This window comes from Dicentrarchus labrax, unplaced genomic scaffold (assembly GCF_905237075.1).
Source record: "Dicentrarchus labrax unplaced genomic scaffold, dlabrax2021, whole genome shotgun sequence".
Classification (NCBI taxonomy): domain Eukaryota; kingdom Metazoa; phylum Chordata; class Actinopteri; family Moronidae; genus Dicentrarchus; species Dicentrarchus labrax.
This window is the reverse complement of record NW_026136722.1, coordinates 9,742,603-9,758,985: the sequence shown is the minus strand read 5'-3', so window position 1 is coordinate 9,758,985 and position 16,383 is coordinate 9,742,603. Positions and strand designations below refer to the sequence as shown.

Genomic DNA, 16,383 nt, shown 5'->3' with positions numbered 1-16,383 from the left:
CACAAATATCCTCCAATGTATTTATTTAGAAATAGATGGATAGTGTTGTACATGTGTTTACCTGCTCTTCTGTTTTCAGGGCACTGCTGAATGCGTTGAAAAACTACAGTCACCTGATGGAAGTGGATGCACTTTTAGTGCGATCCTGCTTGTACTTAGTGTCACTTGATGAACTGATGGAGTGTGTCATCAACACTAACACTGAGCTTTTGGACATTCTTCATGTTTTCACCTTCAAGGCTCCTGTGGATATTTCCTACAGTAACTTTGAGGTAAAATGGAAACACTAGTTGAGAATAATATATGTTGGGGTTGTAGAAAGTTTTGTTAAATTAATTTATCTTTCTTTGATTTCTTTTGTATAGACTGTATCTGACATTCTCTCACATATCCAAGGAAATCTCATAGATGAAAAATACAGGTGATTTGCTCTTCTAAATTTGACAGCTTTTCAATAGAATCTTTTCAAGAAAAGTATGAGATAGATAATCTCTATTTGTTGGTACATTTTTATTGTATTGAGTAATTTGCTGTGCAAGCCATGAAATCAAACTTCCACGTTGTGTTTAACATAATTATTACATTTTATCCTTTAAGCTTCACTTCTGTTTTTGTTTTTTACAGTACTTTTACTGAGACTTATAGGAGAGGGTGCCTATCAACAGCAGTGAAACTGTTGGAGAAGCTCTGCAAAGGAGTCAAATCTCAGTTATATAGCCAGAGATACACTGATATTCCTGTGGCTTGTATGAATCTGGTTGCATCAGTGTCAAACTTTGTCCACTGTAACAAGCAACAGGTATGTGAAGTGAATCTTATAAGGCAAGCTGTTAGCATTTCAGATGCAATAATGTCTTGCTAATCTCATACTGTTCTACTAATTTTCATTTAGGAGACTCAACAAGGGGAAACAGAGCAGGGATATGAAAAAGACTTGATCTCTCAGGCATTAACAATTACCAGAGAATGGATCAGTCGGTTCTTCAGACAGGGTTTGCTCACCAAGGGTTGGTCATCAATGATAAGAGATGAGACCAAACCAGAGATTGAAGTGAGCAATTTTGTTATACTTTGTAAATAATACACAAAATATACATATGGGTGTTCACAACCCATTATTAGTAGAGAAATCTAGAAAATGGTTCTTTTGTTGGTGTGTTTTACAGGTGTGGAACAACATAATCTCCATCCAATTCATAGATGAAGAGTGCACAAAAGAATGGAGACAGACATTCACAATGGATTTTGAGGGCAAGTACAAACAGGTACATGGCATGTTTTTTTCAGATCCATGTTTATTAGATTTTTGGCTAAGCTATAAAATATTAAATATATGTTATGTGTGTGTCTGTCTTTAGGAATCTGCTCTGGATCAAACTGAATACTACTGCACAAAGATAGAGGATCTCCGTGAATCCCATCCACCTGTTGCTGCTAGTATTGAGAAGTGTGCTCTTGAGGCTGTTACATCTTTGTGTCAGGTATGAAGACTTTTTATTTTAAAATCCATAAGTATTAATGGCGTAGCTTGTAACAGTCTTGGTCATATTTAAGAACAATAAAAATTTTATACTGTAGACAAAAATTAGTAAATTACCAGTTAAATAAAAAAATACAATTAAAGGATTTTAATATGCTGCTGAGTCACAGATGCTCTGCTTCTCTTTGCATAGTAATGTTTATGGTTGTTTTTATCTTATATGCAGAGCAAGACTGAGGGAAAACTCTTTGAGAGGTTGAAGATAAACTGGAAGTTCGGGAAACTCATCTCAACCATTATCCAGAAATCCTGGCCAAAGGACCATCAAGGAAATTACCAGGAAGATAAAGAAGTTGTCCTTCAGCATCTCCTCTCCTGGACTGCTGCCAAAAACATTTTCCAACTACACGGTATATCCTTATGAAAAACTAAACCATTTAAACATGCACACACCAGAGACAAATAGACATATTCGATAAGGAAGGGAGGTGGAATATAATGATAAAAAACCAAGTGAGACCTTGTCATGATCTTTCACTTATAAAAGCAAAACACCCCCCATTAGTAGGGTTAGGGTTAGGGGTTTATGACTTCATGACAGAAGTTAAGCATTGTAATAATTGATGTGGTTTTTGACGTGTAATTTCTGTCATTGCAGGCGCAGAAGAAAAGCTGATTGAGAAGCTCTCTGAAGATGCCAGGGACAGAATTGCTATAGCCATATCAGCATTCACAGCCATCAACAATCAACTGGTCAACGGAAGCATTAAAACAAGCCTACTCAATGTCATTTTGGAGAGGAGAGACGCTTTCTTAGACCTGCTGAAGATCGGTAATAACAGTAGGCCTGTCATAAAGAACTCCCAAGTTTATTAATAAATAACCCCCAGAAAGTGCTTATTTCATATGGGCATTGACCCAAAATATATATTGAGATGTGTGTGTGTGATTTAACAGATTGCCTGTCTGAGAATGAACAGTACAGGGATAATGCCAAAATGAGGAGGCTGTTACAATGCAGACAAAACGAAGTGGACGCTGTGTACCATGAGAAGGAGCTTGTGGCCATCTTCTTAACAATGAGCCACAAACTTGAGGAACATATGACAGGTATGGCTTGGTGGTTGAGTGTTTGGTTTGATCATGCAGTAGCTGCAAATATAACATGCATTTATTTCATTTCCATGATAGTTGATGTTGCCGACATGGAAGAGAGGCAGCAGGTCAACATTGAGGTCTGCCCCTTGAATCATTTCATGGAGGTTCATCAGTTTGACCAAATGTCCTCGCCTATGGCTGGCGTTGTTACCTACTTCAATCTGGACGAAGAAATCAGAAACATGGCTGAGGTCCTGTACACCTTCAGAGAGAGTTACATATTCAAAGTGTGCTGGGAGAAACAAGCCAAACGACTGGCCACTGAAGAAATGGAAGATGATGATCCTGATCAACATGAAGTAGTAGACATAATGGCAACACCAGAAATGATACATGATAACATTTTCAGGCCTTGCTTTGCTGATTACCAAGACATCTACACTTGTCTGAAGAATGGTAGTATAATGCTTGAGGAGGTAAACCAGCTCTTCAGCGCTTACAAGGGCAAGTACGAAGAGCTAGCGCAGGACCTGGACATCATGTGCAGAGTTGATAAATCGACTGACAAACAGTGGATCCACACAAGGGTTCACCAGATCGAGCAGTACCATGAACTTCATCTAGCTGTGGTTTCAGCTCAAATTATCATGAAAGTCAAAGAGACGCTTCGACTTCAAGGGGACTTCAGGGTTCTGGAGACACTCACAACAGTTGTAAGTGGAAATGTTTTGTTGCATCTAAAAATATTACACATTATTAGAAAATTCAGGCTAAAACCCCATTTCTGCATATAGTGTATTTAAAGATGTGTACAGAGAATGCAACATTAAAACATAATATAAGTGTCTCCTGGTCTCCTTAGAGGTGTTTGAGCAAAGTTAGTTTTAACTTTTGGCTCTCTCCTCCTTTCAGACTAATGCAGACTTTCAGAAAGAGCAGCTGAATCGGATTGATAATGACTTGATGCAGGCAAAGAAGGCTCTGGTGGACATCACTGAGCCCCGCAGACTGTGTCTGCAAGAGCTGGGCCTCAGAGGAAACTTTGTAAAATGGGTAAAAGATGCACTTGAAGGTAAGAGTAATTATTATTATTTCATATATATATATATATATATATTTATTTATTTATTTTTATATTCAATCAGGAAAATTCCTAAATTAAATATGTTATTTATTTTCAGATATCAATGAGCTGAAGGTGTTTGTTGACCTGGCTTCTATCTCTGCGGGGGAGAATGACATGGATGTGGATCGTGTCGCTTGCTTCCATGATGCTGTCCTCGGGTACTCTTCAATTCTTTATGAGCTCAAACCAGACTCAGATTTTCATGGCTTCAAAGAAGTGCTCAAAAAGCTCTGGAGAGCTTTGGAGAATGACAGCAACCTACCAAAGAAACTGGTAAGAGGAGGACTTGCTAATACCACTAAAAAAACACTAAGAATCGTCATTATGATGAAGTATTGCAATTCAGCCTTTTGGTCTGATCCTTTACCCAACAATGAGAGTGTTAATGCTACTATTTATTGGTGCCACTGTAACTTCACAGGCAGCTGTGAATGTTGATAGACATTAAATAATTTAGAGGCATGTACTTCATCAGTAACCAGTTGTGTGTACTTGGGTTAACCCTAACCTTGTAAACAGCACAGTTAAGAATGCTATCTTCTTTTGTAGCGGGACAGTGCACGCCATTTGGAATGGCTGAAGACTGTGAAGGACAGTCATGGGTCAGTGGAGCTGTCATCTCTCTCTTTAGCATCGGCCATCAACAGCAAGGGTATCTACCTGATCAGTGCACAAAATGTAAAAAAGGTAAATAACAAAATCAAAGATGCTAGCATCCCTATTTCCATGTAGCCCAAAAATCACCACCAAGAGCAAAGTTTCTACAAAATTATATATAAGAGTGTACTTGTGTTTTTCAATCCAGTTGAGTCTTGACACAGTCCTGAAGCTGCAGATTCCAGAGGAGAATGATGAGGGTCGGGAGATGCGCTGCTATTCTCTCGAGGACCTGCGGGAGCTGCAGAACAAACTCATGCTTATGTCAGGGAAAGGGGATCAAGGCCAGAGTGAAGTTGATCACTTTGCAGAGGTATATTGAAATTTTCCCTTTTTATTTAATGAACAAAGGTCATTTTGATCACTCTAATTATTTCTAATCATAATCATACATTTTTGTTCAGTGATTTCTATTTGCGAAAGTGCATACTGATGGTTGTGATAACAAGATAAAAATAAAATATTATATACAATACAAAAATTAAAAGAAATAAAGTATGGAAAGAAAGTATTTTTCAAGTATCAAATTTGAACTAAGAGTAGGGATGGGGATAGTTTATTTTTATTGATATTTATACTTTTGAGACTGCTTAACGATCCAAGTCTTTATCAATACCACTATCAATACATATGACCTGCTAATCTTGATAGCAGTATCAATAAGCTCAAACCTAATGGATTTTTGGGTTTCGAGAAATTTAGAACTGGGTCCTTATAGAACCGGGTCTTGATCCCCATCCCTAGCTAAGAGGTTATGCAATGTTCTTTAAATAATCACAAGTGTTTTAGATAGTATTTGCAATCAGTCATAAAAAGATAAACAGTTGCATGTGACTGTAGGTTTGTATTTATTTTTCAGGTATTTGCCAGTGTTCAGAGACTAGCTGAGGCATTCATTGCCCTCTACAGTGCTGGGAATCCTCTGTTCAGACACTGGGAAGCTCAAATAAACTGCTGCTTATGCAGTGAGGAACCCAGCATTATGATGGACTTCAACCTGGGCAGTGTTGTCAGTGTTGTCATTGTGGAGGGCAGCATAGAGGAACAGCTTCCTGAATTTTGCAGGAAAATGGAGAAATGCCTGGACTATTGGATGGATTTTGTGGACAAACAGAGATCCCAACATTACTATCTGAACTACTACACAGCTGAACAAATTGTCTACCTATGCAGCAAGCTGACTCAGCAAAATGTGACCAATGTGGAGGAGCAAGTTCTCATGATGCTCTCGTTCATCAAGCCAAATTGCACAGCTTCAGACTTGAGGCAGGTCAGGCATGAACTCCAGTACGAAATCCTCACCAAACCAGAAGAGCAAAATGAGGATATTGAATTCCAGACTTTTGTTGTAGTGCCAAGAGGTGCGCAAGGAGACATAGACTTCACCAGTGAATTGGCTTTGCCAAGTCTTGTGGAACAAGCAAATGGCTCACAAAAATTTTATCTGATATGGAATGCTTATATGAAAGACATGAAGAATTTTCTTCCGCAAATTCTCGATATAAAAAGTCTTGGAAGACTGTTGGAAATACTGGCCAACAAAAGAGATGAGAGTGAAGAAGATGAAAGTGAAGAAGACATTTCTGATGATAACATGGGGAGTCACATAAATAGGCAGCTGCCTAAAGGCCTGGTCACCGGAAATCCAAATCTCATTGTTTGCCCGCACGATGATGTCTTGACATGTTGCATCTCCATTTACATGAGTAGCGAAAACGAGACACTTCCCACCTATGATGAGGTCCTCCTGTGCAACTCCTCAACACCATACGAACAGGTGGAGCTATTCCTCAGACGCTGTCTCAGCACAGGCTACAGGGGACAGAAGATATACTCTCTACTGTATGGTGATCTGCTCACTTATGATGTGAGCTCTAAAGTTGAGAACTTTTTTCAGCGAATGAAAATGCAGAGCAGAAAAGACTACAGACTAGTTGTCATCTGCAGCTCAGAAAGAGAACATGCCTACCTTCCTTCAGTCTTCAGCCAGTACAGATTGCACATGATTCCCCTGGAGTCATTGACGAGAATCCAGTGGTATCTCCACAACCACTTTGTTGTCCCAGCAGATCAATGCAGTGCTGCAGCTGTATTCAAAGACCGACTGTGTGTTGGTGTTGTCTCATCCAAAAGGGCTGGTGTTGGTGTGTATGTTTATTTACAGTATGCAGCTATTTCAAATTAATACATTTCACTGATGGTGAATATTTCACTCCTAAGAATATTTATACCTGCCATAATGACTTTTTAATTTTAATTTTTTTTGAATTGCAGGTAAATCTCTCTACATCAAGAGGCTATATGAAAAGCTGAAGCGTTCAACCAAAAAGTCATCAATGATGAAATGCATTCGCTTGATTGAACCTAATGTTGATGAGAATGTCATCCTTCAATCTCTGTTGAACATTCCCAAGAGGAAAGACCTCATGATGTTCCATTTTGATATCACATCATCGGTAATAATAAGTCTCAAGCTAATGCTTAGCTTAGTAATATAGCCTTATAAATAGGACCTGTCTCAATAGATTACATATGGTGTTAATGGACTGTGTTTTATTTGATTTGATTAAAAGGTGCAGAAAGGTCTCCATGAGTTTCTTTTCAAATTGCTGATTCTGCGCTATTTGATGGACTCTGAGGGGAAGATGTGGAAGTGCAGTGACAAGCAGCTGTATCTAATAGAGATTTTAGAGCCAACCAGAAATGCTTCACGGCAGGTAAGAGTTTTTCCAAGTTTGGCACTAACACTCATCATTCATCATTTGTCATCTGATTTTAAACAGCTGCTTACCATATGTTATGTTTTCATCTTTGTCTGCATAGGATCAGACTGTGAACAATACATTCACAGATTTGTTTCCAAATATTTTCTGCCGACCACCCAAAGAAGTGCTAATGCTAGAGATAAAGAAGCAAGAAGATCCCACCATTGTGAGCAGTGATGACCCATTGATGGATGATGAAGAATTCAAGAGTGCAGCCTTTCAGCGGCCATACCAGTATCTCACAAGGTTTCATAACCACAGTGATCTTGATGTGTTTACATGTCAGGGTGTTGAAGGGTCCCACGTGGAATGTCTTCAGATGCTTCTCATGTACTGTGGAATTATGGACCCATCCTGGGCAGAAATGAGAAATTTTGCATGGTTCCTTAACCTTCAGCTGCAAGACTGTGAGACATCTGTTTTTTGTGATGCTACTTTCACTGGAGACACGCTGACTGGATTCAAAACCTTTGTGGTGGACTTCATGATTCTGATGGCAAAGGACTTTGCCACTCCATCACTCAGCATCTCTGACCAGAGCCCTGGAAGATTGCAGATGGACTTGACTGGTGTCCGCGATGAAGACTTGGCTCCTTTTCTGATCAGAAAGAGATGGGAAACAGAACCACATCCATACATCTTCTTTAATGATGACCATGTGTCCATGACCTTCATTGGTTTCCATCTTCAACCCAATGAACACAACTCTGTTGATGCGATTGAGCCCACCTCTGGCAGGGTGATAAAAAAGAATGTCATGACAAGGGCATTGTATGAAGGCCTGAAGCTACAGAGAGTCCCTTTCAACATCGACTTTGATAGCCTTCCAAGAGGGGAGAAAATAGAACGAATCTGCAATGTTCTTGGAATCCAGTGGCCTCTTGACCCTGATGAAACATATGAGCTTACAACTGACAACATACTGAAGATGCTGGCAATCCATATGCGGTTTAGGTGTGGCATCCCTGTCATTATCATGGGAGAGACAGGGTGTGGTAAGACGAGGCTCATCAAATTCCTTTGTGAGTTGCGAAGGAGTGGAGTGGCCACTGAGAACATGAAACTGGTCAAGGTTCATGGAGGGACAACATCGGAGATGATTTACACCAAAGTCAGAGAAGCTGAAGACATTGCTTCCATCAACAAGCAAGACTATGGATTTGACTCTGTTCTCTTCTTTGATGAGGCCAACACTACCGAGGCCATCAGCAGTATTAAGGAGGTCCTCTGTGACAAGACAGTCAGGGGGGCAAGTTTGACACCTGGCTGTGGGTTGAAGATTATTGCAGCGTGCAACCCTTACCGAAAGCACACAGATGAGATGATTCAGAGGTTAGAATCTGCTGGCCTTGGGTACAGAGTTCGAGCTGAGGAAACAGATGAAAAGCTTGGGTCCATTCCTCTCCGCCAGTTGGTCTATAGAGTTCAAGCATTGCCACCAAGTATGATTCCTCTGGTGTGGGACTTTGGACAGTTAAATGATCACACAGAGAAAATATACATTCAGCAGATTGTGCAAAGAGTGGTTGAAAACAAAGCAATCCATCAAAGTTACATCAAGTGGATCACTGATGTACTTTCAGCGTCACAGAAGTATATGCGGACAAAAAAGGATGAATGCAGCTTTGTCAGCCTGAGAGATGTAGAACGCTGCATGCAGTCTTTTGTTTGGTTCTATGACAATCATGTCATGTTGTTTGCAGAACTTGAGGAATATGAGAGTAATCAATATGCTGAGAAGAATGAAAGGCATCAGAGACAGCCTGAGGTCAGAGACCCTGTGCTCTGGTCTCTAGTCATGGCCATAGGAGTGTGCTACCATGCCTGCCTAGAATATAAGGATAAATACAGACAGAAAGTCAGCAAAAGCCTACCACCAGCATACAGCCCAGTAAAGGTACTGCAGGAAATCTCACTCATGCAGGATTTACTTTTGAGCGGTGTGCCAATGGGGGACACTATTGCAAGAAACAGTGCCCTCAAAGAGAATGTCTTCATGATGGTTATCTGCATTGAGCTAAGAATCCCTCTGTTCTTAGTTGGAAAACCTGGAAGTTCAAAATCTCTGTCTAAAACTCTGGTGGCAGATGCAATGCAAGGCCAAGCTGCTCATTCTGACCTCTACAAAATGCTGAAACAGGTCCATTTGGTGTCCTTCCAGTGTAGCCCTCACTCAACACCAGAAGGCATCATTAATACATTCAAGCAATGCGGACGCTTTCAGGAAGGAAAGAATCTGGATGAGTATATTTCAGTTGTGGTTCTTGATGAGATTGGGCTGGCTGAGGACTCTCCAAAGATGCCACTGAAAACCCTTCATCCATTGCTAGAGGAGGGATGCATTGATGATGAGCCACTACCACACAAAAAAGTTGGATTCATTGGCATCTCCAACTGGGCTTTAGACCCTGCAAAGATGAACAGAGGGATTTTTGTCTCCCGTGGTGACCCTGACGAGAGGGAACTCATCGAGAGTGCTAAAGGCATATGCAGATCTGATGCAATGGTTTTGGAGAAGGTCAGGGATTTCTTTCAACCATTTGCAAGAGCCTACTTGAACATCTGCCACAAACGGGGCAAAGGATTTTTTGGCCTACGTGACTATTACAGCTTAATTAAGATGATTTTTGCTGTGGCCAAGGCTTCTCAACGGAAACCCACTGCAGAGGAAACTGTGAAAGCAGTGTTGAGAAACTTCAGTGGCAGGGATGATGTGGATGCAGTTACTGTCTTTACTCAAAGACTGCAAATTGCACCCAATCTAGAGAACATCAGTGCCATTGAGTTTGTGAGAGAAAACATTCACGCAGTTGGACAGGAAGAAGAATGTCGGTACTTGCTGGTGCTAACAAAAAACTATGCAGCCCTACAGATCCTGCAGCAAACCTTCTTTTCAGAAAGTGGTCAGCCAGAAATAATCTTTGGATCCAGTTTCCCGAAAGACCAAGAGTATACCCAAATCTGCCGCAACATCAATAGAGTAAAGATCTGCATGGAGACAGGTCAGACAGTTGTGCTCCTGAACTTGCAGAACCTCTATGAAAGTCTCTACGATGCCCTCAATCAATACTATGTCTGCCTGGGAGGACAGAAATATGTGGACCTTGGACTGGGAACCCACCGTGTAAAATGCAGGGTGCACAAAGACTTCCGGCTAATTGTCATTGAGGAAAGAGAAGTGGTCTACAAACAGTTCCCAATACCTCTCATCAACCGGCTGGAGAAACACTACCTGGACATCCACACTGTCCTTAAAACTGAACAGAAGAGGATGGTGACTGAATTGGAGAAATGGGTTCGACTTTTTGTGTCTCTCAGCAGTCAAAACACAGCCGTAGCTCAGACTTACAAGTACAAACCACCAGACGTCTTCATTGGTTACCACTCAGACACATGTGCTTCTGTGGTACTTCAAGTAATAGAGAAGCAGAAAGACAGTTTGGGAAACTCAGATCCTGAGAGGAGACTACTGGATGAGGCTAAACTCATACTGCTCAAGTGTGCTACACCAGACTCAGTGGTGCGGTTGGACTGCACAGGTCTTCCCAAAGTGGAAAGTGAACATCTGGCCAGGGTCTACTTTGAAGAGCAGAATAGCACCTGTTTAGCTGACTTCATTCTTGCTCAGACAAGGCAGGAAGTCCATTACTACTCCTCCTTCACAGAGGTAACTGTAAAGTTGTTATACAATACTAGTTTCAGTACTGTATTTTGTGAAGTTGTATGTCCTTTATAAGACCTCAATAATTATAATTTGAATCCATAGGTGACAACATTCTCCAGACTTCTGACAGCATCTGACTTGGAACCACTGGAGCAAATGTTGCATGGTGTTCAGCTTCTCTCACTGCAGCAGTTTGACACAGAGCACTCCTTCCTGAAGAAAATCAGGTGTGTTGATTACATTGGGGAACGTATCATTTTACACTTGGTCACAGTTATGGTCCATTAACGTGAAATTGGTTGGTATTCTCACAAAGTAAACTGCAATTAACAGAGCTATGAAAATAGTTGCTGTTCTATTAAGTACTGGTATGATTAGTTATAAAGAAATCTATACAAACGAGACATGGACAGAAACTTTGTCATATCCAAGGTCAGTTATTCTCTTACTTATATACACTTTAATGTGATTGTTGTATTGTTATAGTATGTTTGTAATGATGGATGTTCAGAAAAGTGCTGAAGAATTATTGGCAATAATATACCTAACTCCTGTGATCTTGAAGTATGAGTCTAAAGATCTGTTTCCTTGCAGGAACTTTCTCACTGCTGAAAATCGAAGCAGTAACATTGGACCCTGCAACAAGATTCTCATCATTCAGAGTGATTTTGATGAAGCCTCTCATAGTGCCAATCTCATTGCATCTGCAAAGTAGGTCCAACATTTTCTCTCTGTTGGGTATAAACCACTGTGTCGTTTTGCCATATTGAGTTTTACTGTTAATTTTTAGGTATTCATCCATAAATGAAATCAACAAGATAACTCAGGAGAGCATGGGAAGCAAGGTCTTTGTCTACTTTATCACCAGACTGCCAAGAATGGAAGGAGGGACTTCCTATGTGGGCTTTCATGGAGGTAAGGTTACTTAAACTTGTGACTTACATGTACTTTATTAAAAAATATTATCCCATTGTTTGAAGAATAAAAAATAATCTGAGACACATTGATGTTTACAGGCCCCTGGAGATCAGCTCACATTGATGACCTCAGGCGGTCAAAAGACATTGTTTCAGACATCAAAACCTTGCAAAACATGACAATCAGTCAAATGTTTGAAACGAAGATGAGTCAGCCAGAAGGTAACTAATTGATCTATAATTGATAGCAAAAGACAATTCCCTCTGTTTAAAATGTTTAAAATGTTTTGTGGCATTAAATTACAAATTATTTTTCTACAGCCATGGAGGTGGATGATATGTACACTGAGAATGAGCAGGAGGAAGCACAGTTAGAGGAAAACGTGAGTCAACACATTTCAAACATATGCTATTATGGGAAAACTGCAAATTAAATTTTTACTTTAACTGAAAATCTTCTCTTCTAGCACTGGACATATGTTGTCTGACAACGATTACATGTAATTTTATTCTGGGTTGCTTGTGGCACTAGTTTTGACCAGTGTGTCCTCCTGCTGCAGGGCGGTGATAACGTTGTGGACACTACAGCACTTGTGCGGAGCTGTGTGCAGAGTGCAGTAGGCATGCTGAGGGACCAGGTGGAAAGTGGCCGCCGCAGTACTCAGAGAGTTGAGATCCTGCTGACGCTCCTCAATGACAATGATGAAATAAAAGGTATTAACAGCTACATCAGTATTTTCTTTTTGTTACAGCAGTTGCAGTGCTCATCATGTTATCCAACTCTTTTAGGCGAATTTCTGCAAACTGTGAAGAAGCATCTTCACTCATTGCTGGCAACTCATGAGGGCACTATTTCATCCATCAAAAGCAACTGGGTCATTAAGGAAGCTTCAAACATTGATGCCTTGCAAGAAGGGAGGCACTTTCAGGTGAGTGCTTCAGCTACAGAATACATTTCTACATTTGTCTCTATGCTCCTATTTTTTGGAACAGCACTGTTAACTTTTGGGGGTTCATGACAGGCACACCTTATGGAAGCGTGTTCAGGCTGTGGTCGTCCCCCTCTTGGCACAACTGGTCTCAATCATTGACCGTGACCAAAACATGAACATCCTGCTAGATAAAAGCTGTGGTGAATCTGTCAAGAGGCTCTGGTTAGATATCTTTAGCAATGATAAGCTGCTGGAAATCCCAAACCTAACACTGGACCACAAGTAAGTGATGGTACTTTTGCAGTTTGCATAAAGGATAAAACTAATTTTACCGTGCTTTACTTTGCACTTTTAACATTTTTATTTTCTCTTTTCCCAGCTCTGACACAAGAACAATCCTTGTACAGAACTACATTGCTAAAGACAGGAATATGAGCTGTAGCATGCCCTTCAGTTGGAGGATCAAGAACTACCTGGAGGAACTCTGGGTTCATGCCCGTCAACATGAAGGTAATGTCCTGTTGTCAGGTGCTCTCCATAATTGGCATGTCACTAATTAAGCTAAGCGTTAGTTCAGGCAGGCCACAAAGTCAAGCTTCGCTCTCATTTCCAGCTACATCAGCTGATCAGAGCTAACATGGAAGGGCAGGGAGGTCCCAGAACAGAAACATACTGCCAAATATAACATTCTGCATTTGGAAATAAATAAATGTTGTCCTGACTGAACTGTGATATTGTTGTGACTTTTTGCTTTTACATTAAATGTCTCTTAGGTCACACTCAACGGGAGTTTGATGAGTTCTTTTGGAAGACGCCACTGGGACGATACATTGCAAAAGCAGACCCAGAGATGCAGACTGAATTTTTTCACCGCTACCTTCAGGATTTTATCTGCATGACAATGAACGTGACTTGTGAGGAAGATCTGCAGGTTGGTTTTCATTTTTTCATGCTACATCTGTATGATGGGGTGTGCATGTATGTATTGTACTAATGCACATTATTTGCCTTTCTAGCTCCTGTGCAGTGCCTTGAATTGTTGTGTCAATGAGCTGCGATTGAATGAGCTCAATGCCATGGAAACAACAACATCTCTTCCATGGGTTCATGCTGCTTATCATGAGTTCAAGAACCGACTGCAGAACCTCTCAAGAATGATATGCATTGAGCCCCAGGTGACCCAGCACCTCTTGAAGAATCATCATTCCAGAGATGGGGTCGAACTGGTGAGCATCTTAAGACTATTTAAGTTTTTTTTGAACAATATTTTGTCATTTCATCTATTCTATTCTATCAAATGCTTTGCATAGGAATTCAAAATAAATGATACATCTAATGGACCTACAATTTATCTGCTATAATCCAACTATCGGAATTATACATAATAATATACATTTTGCATTATTGGGCCTACTTATTGTGCATGCGTAACTTTAAACCAGTGATGTGTAGTGATCATATTTCCCCTCTCTCCAAGGTACTCGATGTGTATGCAGCCTTTGCATGTGTGGAATACCTGGAGCCAAGAGTCCTGGATTCAGATGTCCAAAGACAAGCCTGGCTCAGACAGGTCAAAAAACTCCAGGTTCCCATTGAGTTGATCTGCTCAGAAGACAATGTGAGGCGCTATGGAGAGAGGAGTAAGGCGATGGCCTTCAGAGTCCAGTAAGTCGAGCCTAACAAAAAATATTTAGGTGGTTAATGTGGGAGGTTTAGCTGTATTGTATCAGATGGTTATTTGTTTGTGTTTTGTTTGTTGTCTTTCTTTAGAGCTGGATGGAATCGGATATTTTCTGTCTCTCTGTTTGTGGAGCACATGTTGTTGGGCATTGAGGAGGTAGAGAAGAAGCTGACACCTTTGGTTTTGGAGCATACAAGAGGGCTTTGCCAGGTTGGTTCTTCATGAGATTATTTCCTTCATGAGATTAATTGAATGAATTACCATAAAACTGCATCCACAATAACAACAATAATTCTTCCATCCTTAATTAAATGTTATTTGTCTGCTCTCTCATAAGGTACTGGAAAAGAACTCTGACCTCAAAACTCATGAGGCATTTGAGGCAGTGATTGCTTTGCTCAAAACCTGCAAAGATGGAGCTGTCGAACACATCTTCAGGTAGAAGTTCAGTTTTCTATCTTGTACATTTTATCAGACTCTCCTCTACTGTACTTTGCCTCCACCCTGGGTCTTGACCTGTTGTTCACATTTTATCCAGGTTTGGTCTTAGGCTGTGCCCAGTGTGTATGGGAGACCCTCAAGATCCGCTCTGCCTACCATGTGAACACATCTACTGTGTAGCCTGTATCAAACAGTGGTTGTGCCCTGGTCAGATGTACTGTCCCCTCTGCATGCAACCAGTTAAAGATGACTTCCCCTTGTTTCCTTCAGATGACATAAGGTTTGTATTTTCTTGCGAATTAAAAACAGGAACTTACTTTCATTTGTATTTTTCCTCAAAACAGATGTGATTTGGTCCTGATTTGGTCCACTCACACAGACAAAATCCTTTAATTTATCCTTTGCTGGTAGTAGTTCCTTCATAGGATCTAGGTAACATCATGCTGTGTGAATCTGATTCATAAGAAATTGTAACTCTGTCTCTTATTCTGTGTAGGATTCTAATCAACAAACATGCTCGGTTCAGAAAGCAGTGCAATGCTTTCTTCATCGACCTGGTGTCCACTGTGTGCTTCAAGGACAACTCTCCCCCCAGTTCAGCTATCATTCTCCATTTGCTGTCCTTTCTCATGGTGGAGGCCAACACTGTCCCCATTCTCAGAGGTAGGACACAGCCCCTCTAGTGTGTGTACACAACCATGTCTCTTCTTATAGATGTTTTCCCAGCTCTGACTATCCTTTTTTTGTTTGTTTGCCAGGTAAACGACAAATTCTGACAAAGGTGCTCTCTCCATTTGATGACTCTGTGGATAAAAATCCAGTGGTTCGATCAGTAGTGCTCAAACTCCTGCTGAAGTACAGGTGAGGTGCTATGGTCACGCATCGCATAAGGCCTACTTATATAGACTTCTAACATTTTTAGCTGTTTTTCTCATTTTCTGTATAAATTGTACTGTTTCTGCAGCTTCGATGAAGTCAAAGGCTACCTGCAGCAGCATCTGGTGGCAGTTGAGCAGAGCAACATCTTGGAGGAGATGGACAAAACTGAACTATACTTACTGTACATTAACTGCCTGGAGGTAAACATGAATTAGACTGTACTGAATGTTTTAAACAAAGCCTTTGTTCAACAACACTTAAACTAAGATAAATAAAATGCAAATATATGCATATATACATATGCTATATATCATATTATTATTATTATTTTATTATTATTATTATTATATATTGTTATTAACAATAACACTACCCTTCATAATCATCAGTACTAATACCACCATCTTGCAACTACAGCTTCTTGCACCTTCTATTTATCTTTTTTATCTTTTCTACCTCAGTATTTTATTCTGTTGTTGTAATTTATTGTATTTAAATGTACCTGGCTGCTATGACGACCCAATTTCCCTTTGGGGATTAATAAAGTCTGTCTACCTGTCTATCTATCTATCTATCTATCTATCTATCTATCTATCTATCTATCTATCTATCTATCTATCTATCTATCTATCTATCTATCTATCTATCTATCTATCTATCTGTCTGTCTGTCTGTCTGTCTGTCTGTCTGTCTGTCTGTCTGTCTGTCTGTCTGTCTGTCTGTCTGTCTGTCTGTCTATAACA

General features: G+C 40.3%; 1 protein-coding gene across 1 annotated transcript in view; it reads left to right on the top strand.

Moving 5' to 3' along the window:
* LOC127356015 (E3 ubiquitin-protein ligase rnf213-alpha-like) overlaps positions 1-16,383 on the top strand; it is a 32,153-nt gene that overhangs the window by 7,190 nt on the left and 8,580 nt on the right. The window contains 37 exon segments of the mRNA XM_051387404.1: positions 80-272; positions 366-421; positions 625-799; positions 893-1,051; positions 1,167-1,265; positions 1,359-1,481; positions 1,707-1,890; positions 2,139-2,312; positions 2,438-2,590; positions 2,672-3,291; positions 3,491-3,650; positions 3,760-3,977; positions 4,254-4,391; positions 4,510-4,674; positions 5,221-6,505; positions 6,636-6,817; positions 6,935-7,078; positions 7,185-10,793; positions 10,893-11,017; positions 11,385-11,501; positions 11,581-11,705; positions 11,807-11,929; positions 12,029-12,090; positions 12,268-12,421; positions 12,497-12,621; positions 12,623-12,636; positions 12,730-12,921; positions 13,019-13,149; positions 13,413-13,570; positions 13,656-13,865; positions 14,117-14,304; positions 14,410-14,530; positions 14,658-14,758; positions 14,859-15,041; positions 15,258-15,424; positions 15,520-15,622; positions 15,726-15,840. Of these exon segments, the coding sequence (XP_051243364.1) occupies positions 80-272; positions 366-421; positions 625-799; positions 893-1,051; positions 1,167-1,265; positions 1,359-1,481; positions 1,707-1,890; positions 2,139-2,312; positions 2,438-2,590; positions 2,672-3,291; positions 3,491-3,650; positions 3,760-3,977; positions 4,254-4,391; positions 4,510-4,674; positions 5,221-6,505; positions 6,636-6,817; positions 6,935-7,078; positions 7,185-10,793; positions 10,893-11,017; positions 11,385-11,501; positions 11,581-11,705; positions 11,807-11,929; positions 12,029-12,090; positions 12,268-12,421; positions 12,497-12,621; positions 12,623-12,636; positions 12,730-12,921; positions 13,019-13,149; positions 13,413-13,570; positions 13,656-13,865; positions 14,117-14,304; positions 14,410-14,530; positions 14,658-14,758; positions 14,859-15,041; positions 15,258-15,424; positions 15,520-15,622; positions 15,726-15,840 (10,351 nt within the window).